The sequence below is a fragment of the Spermophilus citellus genome (genome assembly GCF_964194105.1).
Source record: "Spermophilus citellus genome assembly, chromosome: 10".
Classification (NCBI taxonomy): domain Eukaryota; kingdom Metazoa; phylum Chordata; class Mammalia; order Rodentia; family Sciuridae; genus Spermophilus; species Spermophilus citellus.
In genome coordinates this window covers 90,007,201-90,025,231 of record NC_138197.1, presented here as the reverse complement: position 1 = coordinate 90,025,231, position 18,031 = coordinate 90,007,201, and the positions used below count along the sequence as shown (strand labels likewise).

General features: G+C 38.6%; 1 protein-coding gene across 1 annotated transcript in view; it reads right to left on the bottom strand.

The window, feature by feature from the left end:
- Positions 1–565: 565 nt before the first annotated feature.
- Positions 566–18,031, bottom strand: part of KCNMB4 (potassium calcium-activated channel subfamily M regulatory beta subunit 4) — a 63,828-nt gene continuing 46,362 nt past the window's right edge. The window contains exon 3 of the mRNA XM_081311374.1: positions 566–3,881. Within this exon, the coding sequence (XP_081167500.1) occupies positions 3,713–3,881 (169 nt within the window). The 3' untranslated portion in view covers positions 566–3,712. The remainder of the gene's footprint in view (positions 3,882–18,031) is intronic.

Here is an 18,031-nt window from a genome sequence, read left to right as displayed (position 1 = left end):
ATAGCAGTACTACGCAAAATAGTTGAATGAGAAAAAAAATTAAAAATAAAAATAGTTTACAAGTAGGTAACACAGCTTTTTGCAGAAGCTGTGTCTCTGCCCCGAGGTTCAACATCTCTGGTACTCCAAACAGCAGAAAATGTGGTTATCATTCAGAGTTTTTCTTGAAAGTCTTCCATCAACTATTACTGGCCAGATAATGGGAGTCAACTTAGCAGGAAAAAAAAAAAAAATGAGATGAAAAGTATTATGTTCCACCTAAACTCGTTGTTCAAGAGGCTTCAAGGTGGCTGCTATCCAATTGAGGTACAGAGGTATAGGCCAGGTACAGCGAGTGTTGGCTTGTTAACTATAATCAGAATAGCTCTGGCTATAGTTACTTTCACATGAAATAACTGAAAGTGAACAGATCAGAAAACCATTTTTGATGAAATTATATCAATGTTATAATCAGCCTTAAAATACCAGATGAAACCTCGTTGCCGCCACTTCCCAAAATTCAGAGGCAGGGGTTATGAATTCAGTTCAGATGTTCAGAACCATTAATATCACACACACACACCAAAAGGGTATGAAAGGTTTATTATTCATATACAGAGACTTTCCAGGGAGACACAGCAGACTCCCCAAGTGGGTCCAGAACTGGCTTGGCTTTTATTATTGTTCTTGGAGTCTGAGGCTCGGGTGAAGGTTCCTGCAAGCAGGCCAGGGTTTGGGTGATTTGAACTTCCTGCTGGGCCCAAAGGAGGCGGCACCCAGGCTTCCACGGGCTTGCGCAGATGCGAAGCACAGAGGGAAAGAGAAATGGTGAAGCTTAAAGCAGTTAGCAACATCAAAAAAGGAGTTGAAGTCTTTTGACAGACTGGTGAGCTATAATCCTGGCCTGTAAGGGCCTGTTGTTTAATTCCCTAAGGTAATCCAGGTCTATAAGTCTACACCAGCAGAAAGGGAGCTGCTAAAGCCGTGAGACCCCTCAAAAGTTTCAGATGTGACCATGGGAGTTGATTAGCAAAACATTTCTAGAGTTCAAATTAAGGGGCCACAGAGGCCAAAGGACAAGGGAGTTTCTCCCAGAGAGCAGATCTGCAGTTCAGCCAAGAAGGACTTGACCTTCTGGCAGGGCGAGGAATCTTTGCCATGCCTGCTCAGCAGATTTTCATCATGATGTGGGCCACTGACTGCTGTCCATCTTTCTTGTCTTTTATTTTATATTCATTCTCTCCTTTTTTACCTTTTAGAAATACTCCTCTTGAAGTATATTAGGGTACATGTCTAGCTGGAAACATACCCTGGCCTTCCTTGAAGCTAGGGTGAGCTAGGTAATAAGTAAAGAAGAACATATTTGGGCACAAGTGATGCATGAAACTTCCTTAAAAAGAAATACCTTCTCCCAACTTCCTTTTTTTTTTTTTTTTCCAAATGATAAAGTAGATGCATTTCTCTGAGACCTGTTGACCATGGAATGAACAACTCCCTTGGTAATGAGAGAAGAACAGGTAGGTGAATCCTGGATCCCTTGATTACCATGTGAAAGAGACTTGGCCTACCAACTCTCAACTCATCCACTACTTCTGGATTATATTTTGAGGAAGAAATAAACTTCTATCTTACATGAGCCATCCCATTTTGTGGCCTCTTTGTTATAGCAGCTTGGTCCATTTTCTGATATATACAAAAAGAGAATGAAAATATTAAGAAGTTAAGCTTCTTTGCCTTTTATAACCTTAAATGTCCTTTCCTTGCTTCTTTGGACTTTACCTTTGTTAAGTATAAATAAGGAGCCTCAAATTTAACTGGCTATAAGCAAGTCAGACCCTAAAACTACGTAAGACCTCCTGGATTCAGTGTTCTTCTCTTGCCCCCCAAAATCAACCCATACAATACAGTTGTACATGCTCTTTGAGCCTAAGTGGAAGCATTTAGTTAATATAAACCATGAGTATCAAACTGACAAATGAAAACTCAGATTGATATATATCAACTTTCCTTCTCTCAAGATGAACATATGTCCGTGCACTGTTAAATTTTATCTACTCTCTGTCATCAAGTAATCATGGACTCTTGGATAAAGATAATATGAAGAGAGTAGACTTCATCTCCCCACCCATGTAATGCAAAGATGATGATTTTCTCTGATTCCCAGTTTCATGTTACTTGCTTCAGAATAGTCACTGTGTTGCTAAGACAACAGGGACACGGCAACAGAAAACTGGGATTGAAGTCAAGGCACTGTAGCTACTTCAAAGGATGTCATAAATAGTGTGTTCAAGGCCTTTTTCACAGTGAAACCTGTAACGCTTGAATTAGGGAAAAAAAAAAGTGATCAGACTCATCCAACTTTCTTTCATAGAGAATTATAATGCTCTCAAAAACTTACATTGTAAAATAAACATTGGTTTATGGACCCAAAGTCAGGAAATCATCATTCCCAATAATTCAGATCTTTTTTTGAATCCTATGGGAATAATTGAGGGGAACTTGTCCTTACATTCCAATTTGCCTTTCTCCTAATAGAAACATGTCTGTGGAATATGCAAAGGAAACAGAAAGAACTATTGTCAGTGGTTCCTCCATTAAAAAAATCTACATTTCATTTAAACAAAGGTTTGGTTCTACATGGTAAATGAATATAATTTTGATATTTACTGAGACCTGTGATTGGTATTTGGAATCTGAGTTTATGAACAGGTGCAAAGAAGTATGGTCTCCCTGATGACCTTTTGATCAAGGCACAGAAAGCCCAGCAGCAGTGGTGGAAGCTGGGTTACATCTCCAGATTTGTCTAAGTAAATGAAACTGTGGCAATCTCCCTGTATTACCTCCAGAACATCAAATCAAGGACAAAGAAAAAGAAAAAATGCTCTGAACTGACTTTGCATTATTTTCTGACCTAAAATATAAAAACAGAAAACAGCCTTTAATTATAAGCTGAAGAGTGTCCTTTATATCATGTATATTATAGTGCACAGAGATAAAATAAAAATTCATCAGAAATAACATGAATGGATGAATCAAGGAGCCCTGTGCTCTTAGAGTGTGGACAGGCCTTCTTCAGAATCGTCTCACTCTCTTAAGAAGTAAAAAATAATGGGTGAGGCCTAAGCAGGTGATAGAGGACATGGAGACACAGAAATAACTGGAATTACCAGTGCATAATTCATTCTTCAAGGAGGAATCAAAAGATACTCTTTAATTGTGGAAACTGAAGGTTATACAGTATGATCAAGGCTTCTGCAGGAATCCTTGCTGTCAAGTAAAAGTTAAATCTAGCAGAGTCAAATGAAAAGCAGAAAACTTTTTTTTTTAAACCCCTGGTATTCTAAGCATAAAAAAAAGGAAATAGAAAAGAACACAGACCACTCTTATTTTAATATTCTTAAGTAGCATAAATCATAATGGTTTGTATACTACACTATACAAATAATATACTGTTACTTTCCAAAGAAAATCAACTTCTTATAGGGTTTTCTGAAACAGTTACTCCATATAGCTAAGAGCTTGACCCTTTAGCCATTGCTACGACACATGGAATATAAGCTATGAGGTTCCAAGTCTTCCAGTTGTGCCTGTTTCTGCTGCTACTGAGGGAGGAGGCTCTCGGAGACCTGTCTCGGCCCCTTCCATCTCCTGCTCCAGGAAACACGGGCTCTGCAGGTGGACATGTGCCCAGGCGTGCAGCTTCTGTGCTTTGCTTCCCATAAGGCTATTCCATTTAAGAGAACTTGCGCTTCTTCATGGCTTCTGCCTTGACTGCCAGGCTCTTGGCACAGATGGTTAGAACCACAATGAGAACGCCCACCACAAATGTCACTAGGGGCCAGAGGAAGCAGTGCAGGAGGACAATCTCATCATGCGTACGATGCAGGAGCACGTCATCTGGTCTGCAAGACAGTGGAGAAGAGGAAAGAAAAAGCAGTCAACTGCCTTGGCATTGCATTGAAAACTCGTACACCCTGGAGCCCAAGTGGATCTGCTTCCTACAGGAATAATCATCCTTAAGGTGAAGACTTTGCTCTGACTACAAATACAGTACTTTGTGCTTCAAACCTGGGAGCTCTTGAATCAAGTAATTGGTGCAAATTTGCACATAATTTATAATATAATTTACATGCTGCAGTCTGTCAAAAGTGCAGCAATCACTTCTGCTATTTTCCTCCATTATAAGTTGCCTAATGGATTCCACTTTCTCATTCATCCTCCACTGATCAAGGGGTTTGAATCAATCTGAAAATTACTGATGGTGAGCATTCCCTGACAAACCTCAACACTCAGATGGGACCCCAGTGATCTTAATTCAGAAAAAAAAAAATGTCAGTTAAAATCACTGTTTGAATCAGTTAGAATGACATAGGGTTTAGCCCTCAGGTCAACTTAGCTCCACTATGTGAACCAGGATTTCATTAATAAGCAGACAACAGTTGAGCTGATTGCATTTTTCCATGCTCCTGGGTGGGATGAGCCATAATTCTGAACTACTGATGCCCCTTCCAGCTTGTGATTCTGGGAATTAAACCCAGGGACTTGTGCACATTAGGCAAGTGCTCTACCATTGACCTACATCCCCAGCTCTGACCACTTTCTTGAAACATCTTTCAAAGTCTTAGTAATATATTTAGATTTCTGTCTTATCAATGTGGGGCTCTATTTTCAATTTCTGCATTGATCTCATTGATAGGAAGTGAAGAGAAGATATACGCCACAATCCATAGTCTCTCATTTTTGTCGAGATCCTGGGAATTCAGATTTCATATATGATATTTATATTTTATAAGATATTTCCATTTCATCCACAGGAAGATTTGTTCTGTTATACTAGAGTCATTATGCTTCCACCAGAAAAAGAAGAAAATAATGTAGAATAATTAGTGCAATTGCCTTCAAGAACATCAAAGGCTTCAGACCACAAGGGCAGTGCATTTAACAGAGAAGTGCATTCCTAAGGAGTACTCATTAGTCATAGCTCTCATAATTCAGAACCTATTTTCCTACCAGATTGATAAAGGCCATCGGGTATTTCTCTTTTACCTATAGTGAAGCTGTCATGTGGCTATAACAGAAACAGTTGTACAAACTGGCTTTGACATTACCTAATTATTGCACCTTTTTCCCCTTTGGGTACATAATTTCAAATTCTGCATATAACATGAGACATTTTATTTCAATTAAAATTTACATTGTGTGCAACAATTAGATAAAAATGATTGCAACTTGTAGAAATTACTCCAATTTCTGAACTCCTGTAGCAATATATTGTCTTCAAGAATTTTAATTTATGTGTACATGTCAATGCACATGTCCTTTTTTCCCAGTAAGGTCAGAAGGACTGTGATTTTGCTGTTGCCTGTTATTCTACACAGCTGTTGCTAAACAACTGCTTGCTACTATGATGAACCGCCCATGTTGCATTCTTATTTTCTTATTTTTAAAAATTTTTAAAAATATTTTTATTTTTTAGTTGTAGTTGAATACAATACCTTTATTTTATTTATTTATTTTTATGTCGTGCTGAGGATTGAACCCAGGGTCTTGCACATGCTAGATGAGTGCTCCACTGCTGAGCCACAACCCAGCCCTGCATTTTTATTTTCTAGGCAAATTTAAAGAAACTTTTTGCTGGGTTCTGATACAGTAGAGGTCAGGGTCCAAAAACAGGGCACAGGATAATCAGAGCCACCTTTCAGAGTCTTTGAAATCTGCACCTCTAACACTGCCATGATTCTTTCCACAGGTACAGGTACCCACAGCTGTCAGGTAACTCTACCTAAGTAGTGTGCAAGGAAAGATCAAAGCTCCTTCTCCAGAGCATCTTTCTTTCTAGGAAGAATTATTCTACTCCTCCGGAATATACTGGTACAAAGATGAGACCTAGATTCTTCATCCAAAAGAGTAAGATGTGAGTGCATTTAATACCACTAAACTGTACATTTAAAAACTGTAACAGCATTAAAAAGAAGAAGAAAAAGTAAAAAGAAAAAAGGGAGAGGAGGGATGGAGGGCTTTGATTTTTAACACTATTTTAGTGAATGTGTGTATCGTTATTATAAGTAAATGTGTTTTTACAGCTAATTTTCTATTAAATTGTGTCAGTGTGGATCTTTTTGGCATTCCTTCTACAGTCATTATTACTGATGTTGAAGCCTTTACCACAATATTGTACACTAAGCCAGAAAAACAGGCCAGATGAGAGCAGTTGGAATCATATTCTCTGAAACACAGTCTGAAGATCATGTACTGGAAAAGAAAGTGAGTAAAAAGGGAGAGGAAGAGACAAAACAAAAACTGGAAAATCCTAGACCCAGATATTTGTTTTATTTAGAAACTTCTTGGAATTCTACCTCCTTCAAGAACCCTTTGGGCAATGCTTTTTAAAACATCTTAAATGTTTTAACCATGTTTTTTCACTTTGAGTGAACCAGGTTGAATTTGCAATTGCTTCAAAAGCTTTCTGTTGAGATGGGCATATTAAATATAAATGTACACATTTTAAAAAAATAATTCATGTCTCTTTCTATTTCATGCCTCAGGATCCTCCAATTTTTTCAGGCGGGCAGCTTTCAGACTGTGTAGCTGGAAATTATTTGTAAAGAGATTTGGGCTTTGAATTCAGTTTCCACAATTATATGGTAAGAATGAAGAGGAACTTTCAAGGATGTAGACCCAAGGCAAAAAAGGATGGCTATTCTGTGTATAAGGACTTCAAAAATGCAACCAAGAGTGTGCAGGAACTCTAATGGAGAACACTTTTAAACCCTGGGTAGAGGGAGGCTCGGATATAAGAAAAGAAGAATAAATGCTGTAGGTAACGTTAGAAAAACATTCCAAAGGGCTGGCACTATCCTATGTCCATCTTTCAAATTATAATGTGATGATAATACCACTAAGCATTTTTGTTTGTTTTTCTTATAATTGGCATTTATTGATGCTTACTACCTGCCAAGTACTGTAGCAGGATGTTTAATTTTATTTGATGCTTAAAATGACCCTGTGCTTGAAAAACTTTTTAAATTTTTGCTTTACAAGTGAAGAAACTGAGGCAAAGGAAGATCACTTTGCCCAAGATTATATAATTTAACATAATGACAATGATTTGAAACTCTGTGTAATTTTTAAACCTGTACTATTAGCCTTTAAGCCAGCTTTTCTCAAATTAGATTCATCTATGGAATTTGTTTCCTAGGTTTCAACACTTGATTTACAATATTAGAACCTGAGGTTGTAGGGTCCAGAAATCTATACTTCGGAGAAATTTTGGGGTGATTCTATATGTACTTGAGTTTAAGAAGCACTGTATAATGTTTTAATATAATGTAATGTGAACCATGAAGCTACTTAGTTGGCTATTTCCCAAGCTGCCTAATTGACACTCCTGCCCAGGTAATTTTCATGGCCTCTACATACTTTTAGGTAGAATATGCACTAACATAAAGGAACCACAGGATAAGAAAGAGGAGAGCTGAAGGGCTGAGGACATAGCTTAGTTCGCAGAGTTTTTGTCTAGCATATGCGAGGCCCTGGGTTCAAGAGATGAAAGGGAGGGGCAGGTTCAAGACAGGGGTTAGGGGGCAAACCATGATGCTGAATTTGCCCAGGAGAAACTGTTTGTTCTAAGTGATAGAAAGATATCCCATAAACTAGCAGTAGTCAATTGAGATAAAAAGACAAAAATCTGGTGTATGTCACCCTAAATATAGAAAACCTATTCCTTTAAACTTTCTCACCAAATGGTAGTCCTTCCATTCCATGATGCTTGTTCCTTTGGCTAACAGTGAAAGTGATCCCTCTTCTTCCCCTGCCCTCACCCTCCAGCACATGGGACAGGAAATTTCTTAACTTATCCAGTTCATACAAAAATCTGACCTGCACTACACTTTACTGGTTTTGCACAATAGAAACTGTACCGAGAGACAAGATGACCCACTTCAAAGTGCTTTCTCCATGAGAGCGTACAGGAAAAAGAAATCTTTCTAGATTTGTTATCACAAGTACTTCTCGCTTCTCTGAGCAGAGAATTTTTCTTTTCACGTAGGCTGCTAGAAAGTTAAGATTTTGGCCCATCTAGCAAGATGACATGGCATTCTTATGCCAGCCACATGCCTATTGCTTTGCCTTTTTTTTTTCCTTACACATTTCTAATTTCTCATGATAAATCTCCTCCCTCTCTCTCTCTCTCTCTCTCTCTCTCTCTCTCTCTCTCTCTCTTTTATTTGTTTGGTGCTGGGTATTGAACCCAGGGCCTTGCACACGTTAAGCATGTGCTTTGTCACTGAGCTGCACTCCAGCCCCAATCTTCTCAATATTTAGGGAACTCACTAAACCCTTATTTTATGTATGTATGTATGTACATACATACTGGGGATTGAATCCAGGGTGATTAATGATTGAGCCACATCCCCAGCCCATTTCATTTTGAGACAGAGTCTTGCCAAGTTGCTTAGGGACTCACTAAGTAACTGAGACTGGCTTTGAACTTTTGATTCTCCTGCCTCAGCCTCCCTAGCTGTTTGGATTACAGGCATGCACCACCACACCCAGCCTAAATCCTTCTTAAAACAGGCATTTATGGGAGCTAAAAACATGCAATGGAGAAAGGATAGCATCTTCAACAAATGGTGTTGGGAAAACTGGAAATCCATACGCAACAAAATGAAACTGAATCCCCTCCTCTCGCCATGCACAAAAGTCAACTCAAAGTGGATAAAGGAGCTAGATATCAAATCAGAGACTCTCCGTCTGATAGAAGAAAAAGTTGGCTCCGATCTACAGATTGTGGGGACGGGCTCAAAATTCCTTAATAGGACACCCATAGCACAAGAGTTAGTAACAAGAATCAACAAATGGGACTTTCTTAAACTGAAAAGTTTTTTCTCAGCAAGAGAAACAATAAGAGAGGTAAATAGGGAGCCTACATCCTGGGAACAAATTTTTACTCCTCACACTTCAGATAGAGCCCTAATATCCAGAGTATACAAAGAACTCAAAAAATTAGACAATAAGAAAACAAATAACCCAATTAACAAATGGGCCAAGGACCTGAACAGACACTTCTCAGAGGAGGACATACAATCAATCAACAAGTACATGAAAAAATGCTCACCATCTCTAGCAGTCAAGGAAATGCAAATCAAAACCACCCTAAGATACCACCTCACCCCAGTAAGATTGGCAGCCATGATGAAGTCAAACAACAACAAGTGTTGGCGAGGATGTGGGGAAAAGGGTACTCTTGTACACTGCTGGTGGGACTGCAAATGGGTGCGGCCAATTTGGAAAGCAGTATGGAGATTCCTGGGAAAGCTGGGAATGGAACCACCATTTGACCCAGCTATTGCCCTACTCGGACTATTTCCTGAAGACCTTAAAAGAGCACACTACAGGGATACTGCCACATCGATGTTCATAGCAGCACAATACACAATTGCTAGACTGTGGAATCAACCCAGATGCCCTTCAATAGATGAATGGATAAAAAAAATGTGGCATTTATACACCATGGAGTATTACGCAGCACTAAAAAATGACAAAATCATGGAATTTGCAGGGAAATGGATGGCACTAGAGCAGATTATGCTTAGTGAAGCTAGCCAATCCCTAAAAAACAAATACCAAATGTCTTCCTTGATATAATGAGAGCAACTAAGAACAGAACAGGGAGGATGAGCAGGAAGAAAAGATTAGCATTAAACAGAGACATGAGGCGGGAGGGAAAGGGAGGAAAAAAAGGGAAATCACATGGAAATGGAGGGAGACCCTCATTGTTATACAAAATTACATTTAAGAGTTTACGAGGGGAATGGGATAACAAACATGGAGGGAAATGAATTACAGTAGATGGGGTAGAGAGAGAAGATGGGAGGGGAGGGGAGGGGGGATAGTAGAGGATAGGAAAAGTAGCAGAATACAACAGTCACTATTATGGCAGTATGTAAAAATGTGATGTGTAACTGATGTGATTCTGCAATCTGTATTTGGGAAAAAATGGGAGTTCATAACCCAACTGATTCTAATTTATGAAATATGATTTGTCATGAGCTTTGTAAAGTTGTGAACATCCAATAAAAAAAAAACAGGCATTTATGTAAGTATCTACATTTATGTAGCTACATTTACATATCAGGTATATTATAAACCATGGGAATTTTTTAGTTGTCAAGTTTTTCTCATGTTTCTACAAAAAAAATAATGTACTACATCATTATAGGAATTTGCATTTATGCCTTTTGACTTTAAAGTCATGAAAATGCTTCATCATTATTTCAATCAAAATGATTCTGCAGGCATAACTTCAGTTCCATATGCCAGGCCTCTGGCATGGTAGTACAGCCAAAGGACACGAAAAATGTGATGATTTCATTCTCTAAGCCTTTGAACGGGTGCTATCTAGGCCTGCTTTAAATCTTATTATTTATAACATGACCTACTTTCAAAAAGAATCTGAAATAGATAACAGTAAAACCAAAAGTTTTTGTTTTTGTTTTGAGGTAGGGTTTCACTGTGTTGCCCAAGCTGGCCTTGACTTTGCAGTCCTCCTGCCTCAGTTGCTGTAGTAGCTGGGATTGCAGATAAAATGACATTCGGATGCCAACCACACTCCTATTGCCTTGCCTATTTTTTTATTCTCACACACTTCTAATTTATCTTGCTAAATCCTCATTTATTTATTTAGTTAGTTAGTCAGTCCTGGGATTGAACCTAGGGCCTTGCACATGCTAAGCATGTGCTTTCCTACTGAGCTGCACCCCCAGCCTCAATCCTCTCAATCTTTAGGGGACTCACTAAACCCTTCTTAAAGCAGGCATATGTATATGCATGTGCTACTGTAACACGCAAATCAAAGGATTTGAATATGATAAAATTCTTAATCTGACAGTAGAGAGCAAGTACAATGTAATTAGGATGAGCAAAATAGTAAAAACCCAGACTAAGAACAGATACTGCATTAAGTATAAGTGAAACTTATTTCTGAACCTTCTGGAACTCAAGATGGGGTGGTGCATGATGAGTTACCCAACTGTCATTATACAAGAAAAGGAAACATGACACTTTGTCAGAACAAACTTTTTGCTTGGGCTTAACTTTTTGAGGGCATTTTTAGGTAAAGTAACTGGTACATTACATTTAAAAGACCTTGAATAGCAGTTTTACAAAGCTGTCTAAGGATGAGATCATTTGAGTTTTTATAATATGGATTCCAAGGCCCTAGATCTACTAAATCAGACTCAAGTTTCAAACAGTTTTTCAGGCAATGCTAACAGATATGCTAATTCATATCTGGGAACAACTGACTTAAATAGTGCTTTTAAGTGCTTTTACATCAAATGCATCAGCCTAGTATTTTTGGGTGGGTGGGTGGGTGCGAGCCACATCCACAGCCCTTTTTTGTATTTTATTTCAAGACAGGGTCTCACTGAGTTGCTTAGGGCCTTGCTGTTGCTGAGGCTGACTTTGAACTCACGATCCGCCTACCTCACCCTCTTGAGCTGCTGGGATTATAGACATGCGCTACTGCACCTTGTTCAGTCTAGTTTTTAATGATTGTTGGAGAGAAAACTGTTCCAAGCTGAAACCAATCAGGATCCTGGAGTAGAGGCATTCTGTGTCCTCTGTCAGATGAGATTCCTGACACTGAGGTGACAAAATGAAATTTATAATGAAAACCAAAGACCCTGATGTGTGTTCTTTCCCAGATAACTATTTGCTTGGAGCTGGGTTTTACATCGCTTTAGAAAGTTTTCCAGAAAAGTCTCAAGTACACAAATATTTAAATGAAATGCACCTGTGCAAAGAAGTGACCATGACATAGATTTTCAGCAAGATATTACTGACAATTGATATTCAATCTAGAAAACCTTGATGGGTGTTAATCAGCTTTTTGCCACTATTAACAAATTGTCTGAGACAATTAATTTATAAAAAGAAAAGGTGCTTTCTGGATAGTTTTAGTGGTTTTAGTTCACAGTCGGCTGTCCCCCTTACTTTGGGCCTGGGCAAGGCAGCACATAATGGCGGAAGCATGTGACAGAGAAAAACTGCTCACCTCATGACCAGGAAGCAAAAGAGAAGAGGTAGCGATCCCACCATTCCCTTCAAGGGCACTCCCCCAGTGGTCTGTGGATCTCCCATTAGGCCCTACCTCTCAAATGAACCTCCCGGTAGTGCCAACCTTGGGACCAAGCCTTTAACACATAGGCCTTTGAAGGACATTCAAACCCAAACTATAGCAGTGTATTGCGATCTGTGTTGTTTCTCAGCAAGATTACATGCTATGGGCTTTCTAGAAGGAGCCTGAATTGAAACACACCCCCTGAAAATACCTGATGTGTTCTACTGATTGTTGACTTCTTAAATATTTCAAAGGCGGGGGGCACTAGGGAAGAATAGTGTTACCTTAGATTAGGTAGAAGGAAGTGATGGGAGAGAAGGGGAGGGGCTATGGGGATAGGAAAGATAGCAGAATGAAACAGACATTATTATTGTATGTATATGTGCAACAATATGACCAATGTAATTCTGCAACATATATACTCAGAAAAATGAGAAATTATATCCCATCTATGTATATCAAAGTGCATAAATGCATTCCACTGTCATGTATAATTAATTGTAAAAAAAATTAATTTCAAAAATTTTTTTCTAATAATAAAGATTGGCTGATAAATATATTGGGGCTAGGAGCATAGTTGAGTGGTAAAGTGCATGCCTGGCACGCACAAAGAATTGGGTCTGATCTCCTGCACCCCCCACAACTCCCCAAAGGTGAGTTTGGTTTTGGCATAATTTATTAAGAGTAATTAGTCACTATGTCTAGTTGCTGTTGGAAACAATCCTAAGACCTTTCTAAGAGAAGAAAATGTATGCTTTCTCCTGTGTGACTACAGGAAGGCAGTTGAACAACTAATCTAAAAGCAGTGCGAATACAGAGATCAGAACTCAAGATCCTTTACAATACTCTTTATGTTGAGGATCCACTTGGAACCCCAGTTGTCATAAATACTTTAACTGAAGATACCTGAGATTTAACAGATGCTAAGAGATGCCTTCTAGGAGTTTCCTTTATCCAACTAATGGAAGCAACTTCTGGCATATAAGGCAGTCATGCAGAGTTTCATGGCCCCAAAGAAATGAAAATTCATTTTGGTATACCAAATGTCTTCATATCCCCTGAGCTTCCTGTGTCCCTAACAGTTAGCATTCCAGTCCTGTACAGGGAGCAAAATTAATCAACAGAATAGTTTTCACAAGCCAATGATCACTTTCAACTCTAAGGTATGCATCTCAGAGATAAGCAAGAAAAAAATAAAATAATCCAATAACCCTAGACTCTTAGTTATAACCTAAATTTACTCTATAACCATCATTTAACAACATTTCATTATTAGGTGTTGGGCTTGGTAAGTGATCCCTACTGATTAAGATGACTGTCCCCTACAGATGCAGCACACACAAGTAACTGTCTCAACCATGTCTTCTAAAGAGGCCTGGGAAACTGTCACAGCTGAGTAAAACTCTTCTTTTAAGGTTTTATTCACACTGTGTGGTAATTATTTTTGTACATCTGTCCACTTTCCCAACCTGATTCTTAAAACCCTGAGATCAGAGACCTATTAAGGGTAATCCCTGCATTACATTCACATTCCACACTGTCTACCAGCTGCTCTGGAAGAATGACCTGTGTCACTTAGAGGCACCTCCTGCTGCGGGTCAGGACTCTCAGCTCCCTGATTCCATCAGAGGCACACCATTTTGTAAACTAGATCACAGTTTCATTCCAGAAATTCCTGTGGGTTTTTCTTAAGAAGAGTATTCCTGTTCTTCACAGTAATTCGGCCTGTGGTTTCTCTGAGTTACCAAGTAAGTTATTTATTTCACAGAAAACTGTAAGTGTTTTCTGGCCAAAATGCTTAAACTTAAATTTTAAGCAGAAATAAACTGGAGAAAAGAAGATATCTACATTCTCCTATTTGAGACATAGGTTTTTCTTTTTAAAAAAATTTGTTCTAATTAGTTATACATGACAGCAGAATGCATTTCAACTCAGAGACACAGATTTTTCTTATAATAGTTCTCACCTCAGGTACCTACTTTGTAGTGCCAGCTTTAAAGTCAAAATCCAATACCATTTCAAACCACTGTGGAAAAAAATGGATTATATAATAATTTGGGGAAAATACTGGTCATTTGAAGGAAAAAAAACACTGGCTTCCTATTTTCTTCCTCGCCCCCTGCCCTCCACCATACACATGCACACAAAAGTCTGGATGGTTCAGAACCTTAGTTGCATAAAACAAACCATGAATGTTTTAGAAGATTTGTATTTAAAAAATAAATAAATAAAAACCTTGGAGTTTCCTCATTTTTAAGAAAATAAAGCCCTTATTAAGAAGATTGAATGAGGGTATTTATGTGGAAAGGGTTTTTCTACAAAACCCTTTGCAGCATAGATGACCTCAAATCTAGTCCACATTGAAGTTTCACGACCTTGGAAAACTGATTTTGTCAACCCACAGAACATAACAGCTCAGAAACAGAATCTTTTGCAATCTGTGGCATTTGCAAAGCTCAGAGTTGAAGAAGAGTTGGCAGATGTTCATTGTAAAAGTCAATGACAGCACTATCTGCAGATGACTACCTGTATTTACTTCCTATTGCTACTGGAACAAATTCAGCAGCTTAAACCAACACAAGCTTACTCTCCTACAGTTCTGGAGGTCAGAAGTCTGAAATCTGTTTCACTGGGCTAAAAAGATGTTGGCAGGGCTTCATTCCCTCTGGAGGCTCTCTGTGAGAATGTTTCATTGCTTGTTCCAGCTTCTAGAGGGTGGCGGAATTCCTGGCATCACTCCACCCTCCAGCTTTTGTCAGTGCAGCCCCTGCTACTGTCTCAGATTCTCCCCTCCTTTTTTAAATTTGTACCAGAAATTGAACCCAGGGGCACTTAACCACTAAGCTACATCCCCAGCCCTTTTTATTTTTTATTTTAAGACAGGGTCTTGCTAAGTTGCTTAGGGCTTCACTAAGTTGCTGAGGCTGGCTTTGAACTTGTGATCCTCATGCCTCAGCCTCCCAAGCCACTGGGAGCACCACCACGCCTAGCTCCCCTTCCTCTTCAGAGCACTGTGATTACAATTAGTTAGCATTCCAGTCCTGTACAGGGAGCAAAATTAATCAACAGAATAGCTTTCACAAGTCAATGATCACTTAGGATGCACCCAAATAATCCAAGATAATTTTCCCCTCTCAAGATCCATTTTTAAATTATAGTCTGCAAAGTCCCTTTTACCTTCAAGGTAACAAGGTAAGATAACTGAAGTCTGTAGTATGACAATGTAGACATGTTTGGAGGCTATTATTCAGATAGCCACACTACCCTCAGCTGCTTCTCTATATCAGAACCAGTTCCTCAATAACACAGGTTTTCTACCCCTTTGTGCAATTAGTCATTAAGAAATCATCAACAGAAACGTTTGTTTTAAATCCTATGGAATAAACTTCTTTTCTAGTATCCCACTCCAACTTATAACAAAAATATTAACTTTTTTTCATCCTTTGCCTTTTTCAGACACAGGCATTTATATTCAAAAGAAAACTGCCCAAAGATCACACACAGGGTGAAATACTTCTCTTTCCTTAATCCACACCATTTTCCTACATTTAACCTTTACTTCACTACAACACCACTACTGACACCACTATCAGCTGTTGCTAAACACACCATTAATGAAACTTCAACATCCCAACACAATCCTCTGTTCCAATCCTCCCTAAGAAAATGCCTCCCTATTTAATATAGGATTTTCTTTTTCTCTATGATACATCTTTGCTCTCTCCTTTTCAACCCTGTTCTTTGTTAAACACATCCATGTTCTTCATTCTTTCCTCAGATCTCACAAGATATAACATCACTAGTTACTCTAAATCCCATTTTAAATTTAACCACAATCCTATGCTACATTATGTTTTTGATGTTCCATGTTTTCCATTCAATATCCTTCAAGTCTTTCTTAAAAAATCTGGTGTAAAACAGGTAAAATTTCCACACAGGAAAGCTTGGAGGTAAGAAGAGGAGTTTGAGTTCATCATGCTGTTTTAGTACTGTCAATTTCTGATCCTTACACTTTTATTTTATAAAAACACAGTTTTGCAATTTCTCTGTACAACCCATTCTATTCTTTAACAGCCTACGTTCTCCCATACAATGGCTTTTCTCAATACTGTATTATTAAATCAGATTTTAGCTAGAAGTAGGGAAGTTTAAAGGTGAGCCATTACGTTCCCAAATAAATGGGCTCAATCACTGAACAAAGTCCAATGTAGAACCCCTCTTTGAAATTAAATAAGGTGACATCCAAGGGCCTAAAAGCATGTGTCTTCTAGGTCTAGCCCACAATCTCAGAGTGTACTATTCAAACCCGCTGGTGTCAGGTGAAGTCATAGGTTACACGAGACACATAGCAAGATGCTTTTACAAAAATCTTTAACAGCCACGTTTTGTATCACTTCCCTAATCTGAATCATGTTCTCAGCCCTCGCTCCAGGCAAGGAGGACACGGAAAACGAGCAGGCGACAGAATCACAGATCGCACTCTTGCAGTGTGGGTGTGAGAAACCGTTTCCAGGGAGAAAATGAAAAACATACTGATGCACCCAAAATATGCACATGAGCAGGGATTCCATTGGGGACTTGGGAAGGCTGGCAAGAGCTTCAGAATTTGGGTTCTCAAGGAAATGAGGTGGGTAAGGAATCCCCTCAAATGTCACTGTTATCTTCTTACCCTCTGAACAATATTGGGCATATTGCTTGCAGTTGAAATATGGCATTTAAAAGGAGGTCAAGAAACATTTTCTTCTCTGTGATTTTTTTTTAATATAAAATCAAGATTTCAAGGGCTTCTTCAATAGTGAGACTGAAGTAAGGGCAGACCAACGTGGGCTCACAGTGTCACCTGTGGCTCAAATGTCCCCACAAAGCACCGTAGTCATGGCAGGTCTGCCTGTCTCTGCAGAGCCTGTATGTTTTCCAGGGCTTCCCACACCTAGAAGAGCATCACACCCTGCTAAGCTCAAAGTGCAAGCCCAATAATGTTAGTGGGATAGGAAAAGGCTTCAAAGCAGCAAATGGAAATCTGTGGCAGAGTGAAGCAAATTTGTGGGCGGGAGACAGGATCTTGGACTTCAGGCAGATTTTTGCCCCCCCAAAGGCTACATATATTTGATTGAAATTGCAAATGCCTATTTATGTATTTGCATAAACAATCATGCATATTTGCTTGTGTTTTTATAGACTGTTGCCAACTATTTTCAGACAATTTCCAAGAGCAAGTGATCATATTTGCTATTCTTTTTATCATTTCTGCTTTCCTCCCTGCTTAGTTTTTAAAATCTATCTTGAACTCAGACAACCCCACTGTGTGCACAACAACTGTCACTGGAAGTTCCATAGTAATTTATTCCAAAAGTTGCTCTCAATAAATTACTGCTAATGTCTGATTAGGTTATGTCTAATTCCCTGTAATTAGATTCTCCATGAAGAAAAATCAGCTGCCACAATTTCTTTTATCTGCCCCTCCATCAGTATTGTGTCACAATTTTGGCAGCTCTGGAGAAAAGATCTGAAAAATACATACTGGGTGGGGGCAAGTCAATTGAGTGTCTTTTGTTTATTCTGAAAACTTGAAGGAAAGACTGCCCCTGTAATCATACTGTCATTCTAGAAGTTTCCCCGATTATTAAAAAGCCATTTTGTTACAATGAATTGTGTACCTGTTATTTAATTAAATAATTAGCAGAGCATAGATACTTTGCTACTACGTGTAGGAAGACAGAAATAGGCTAGCATTTCTATTAAGGCTAGCAATGAATCATTCATCCTAACCTCTAAATTACATAGTAAAGAATACATAAATAACAGCTTTACGTTCAGTTTTGTTGTAGTCTGTTAAAATGCATGGAACAGATATTGAAATACTTCTCCATGGTAAAATTAGCTCAATTAATTTTGAATATCTTTTTCTAAATGATAAATTGTTTATAAGTA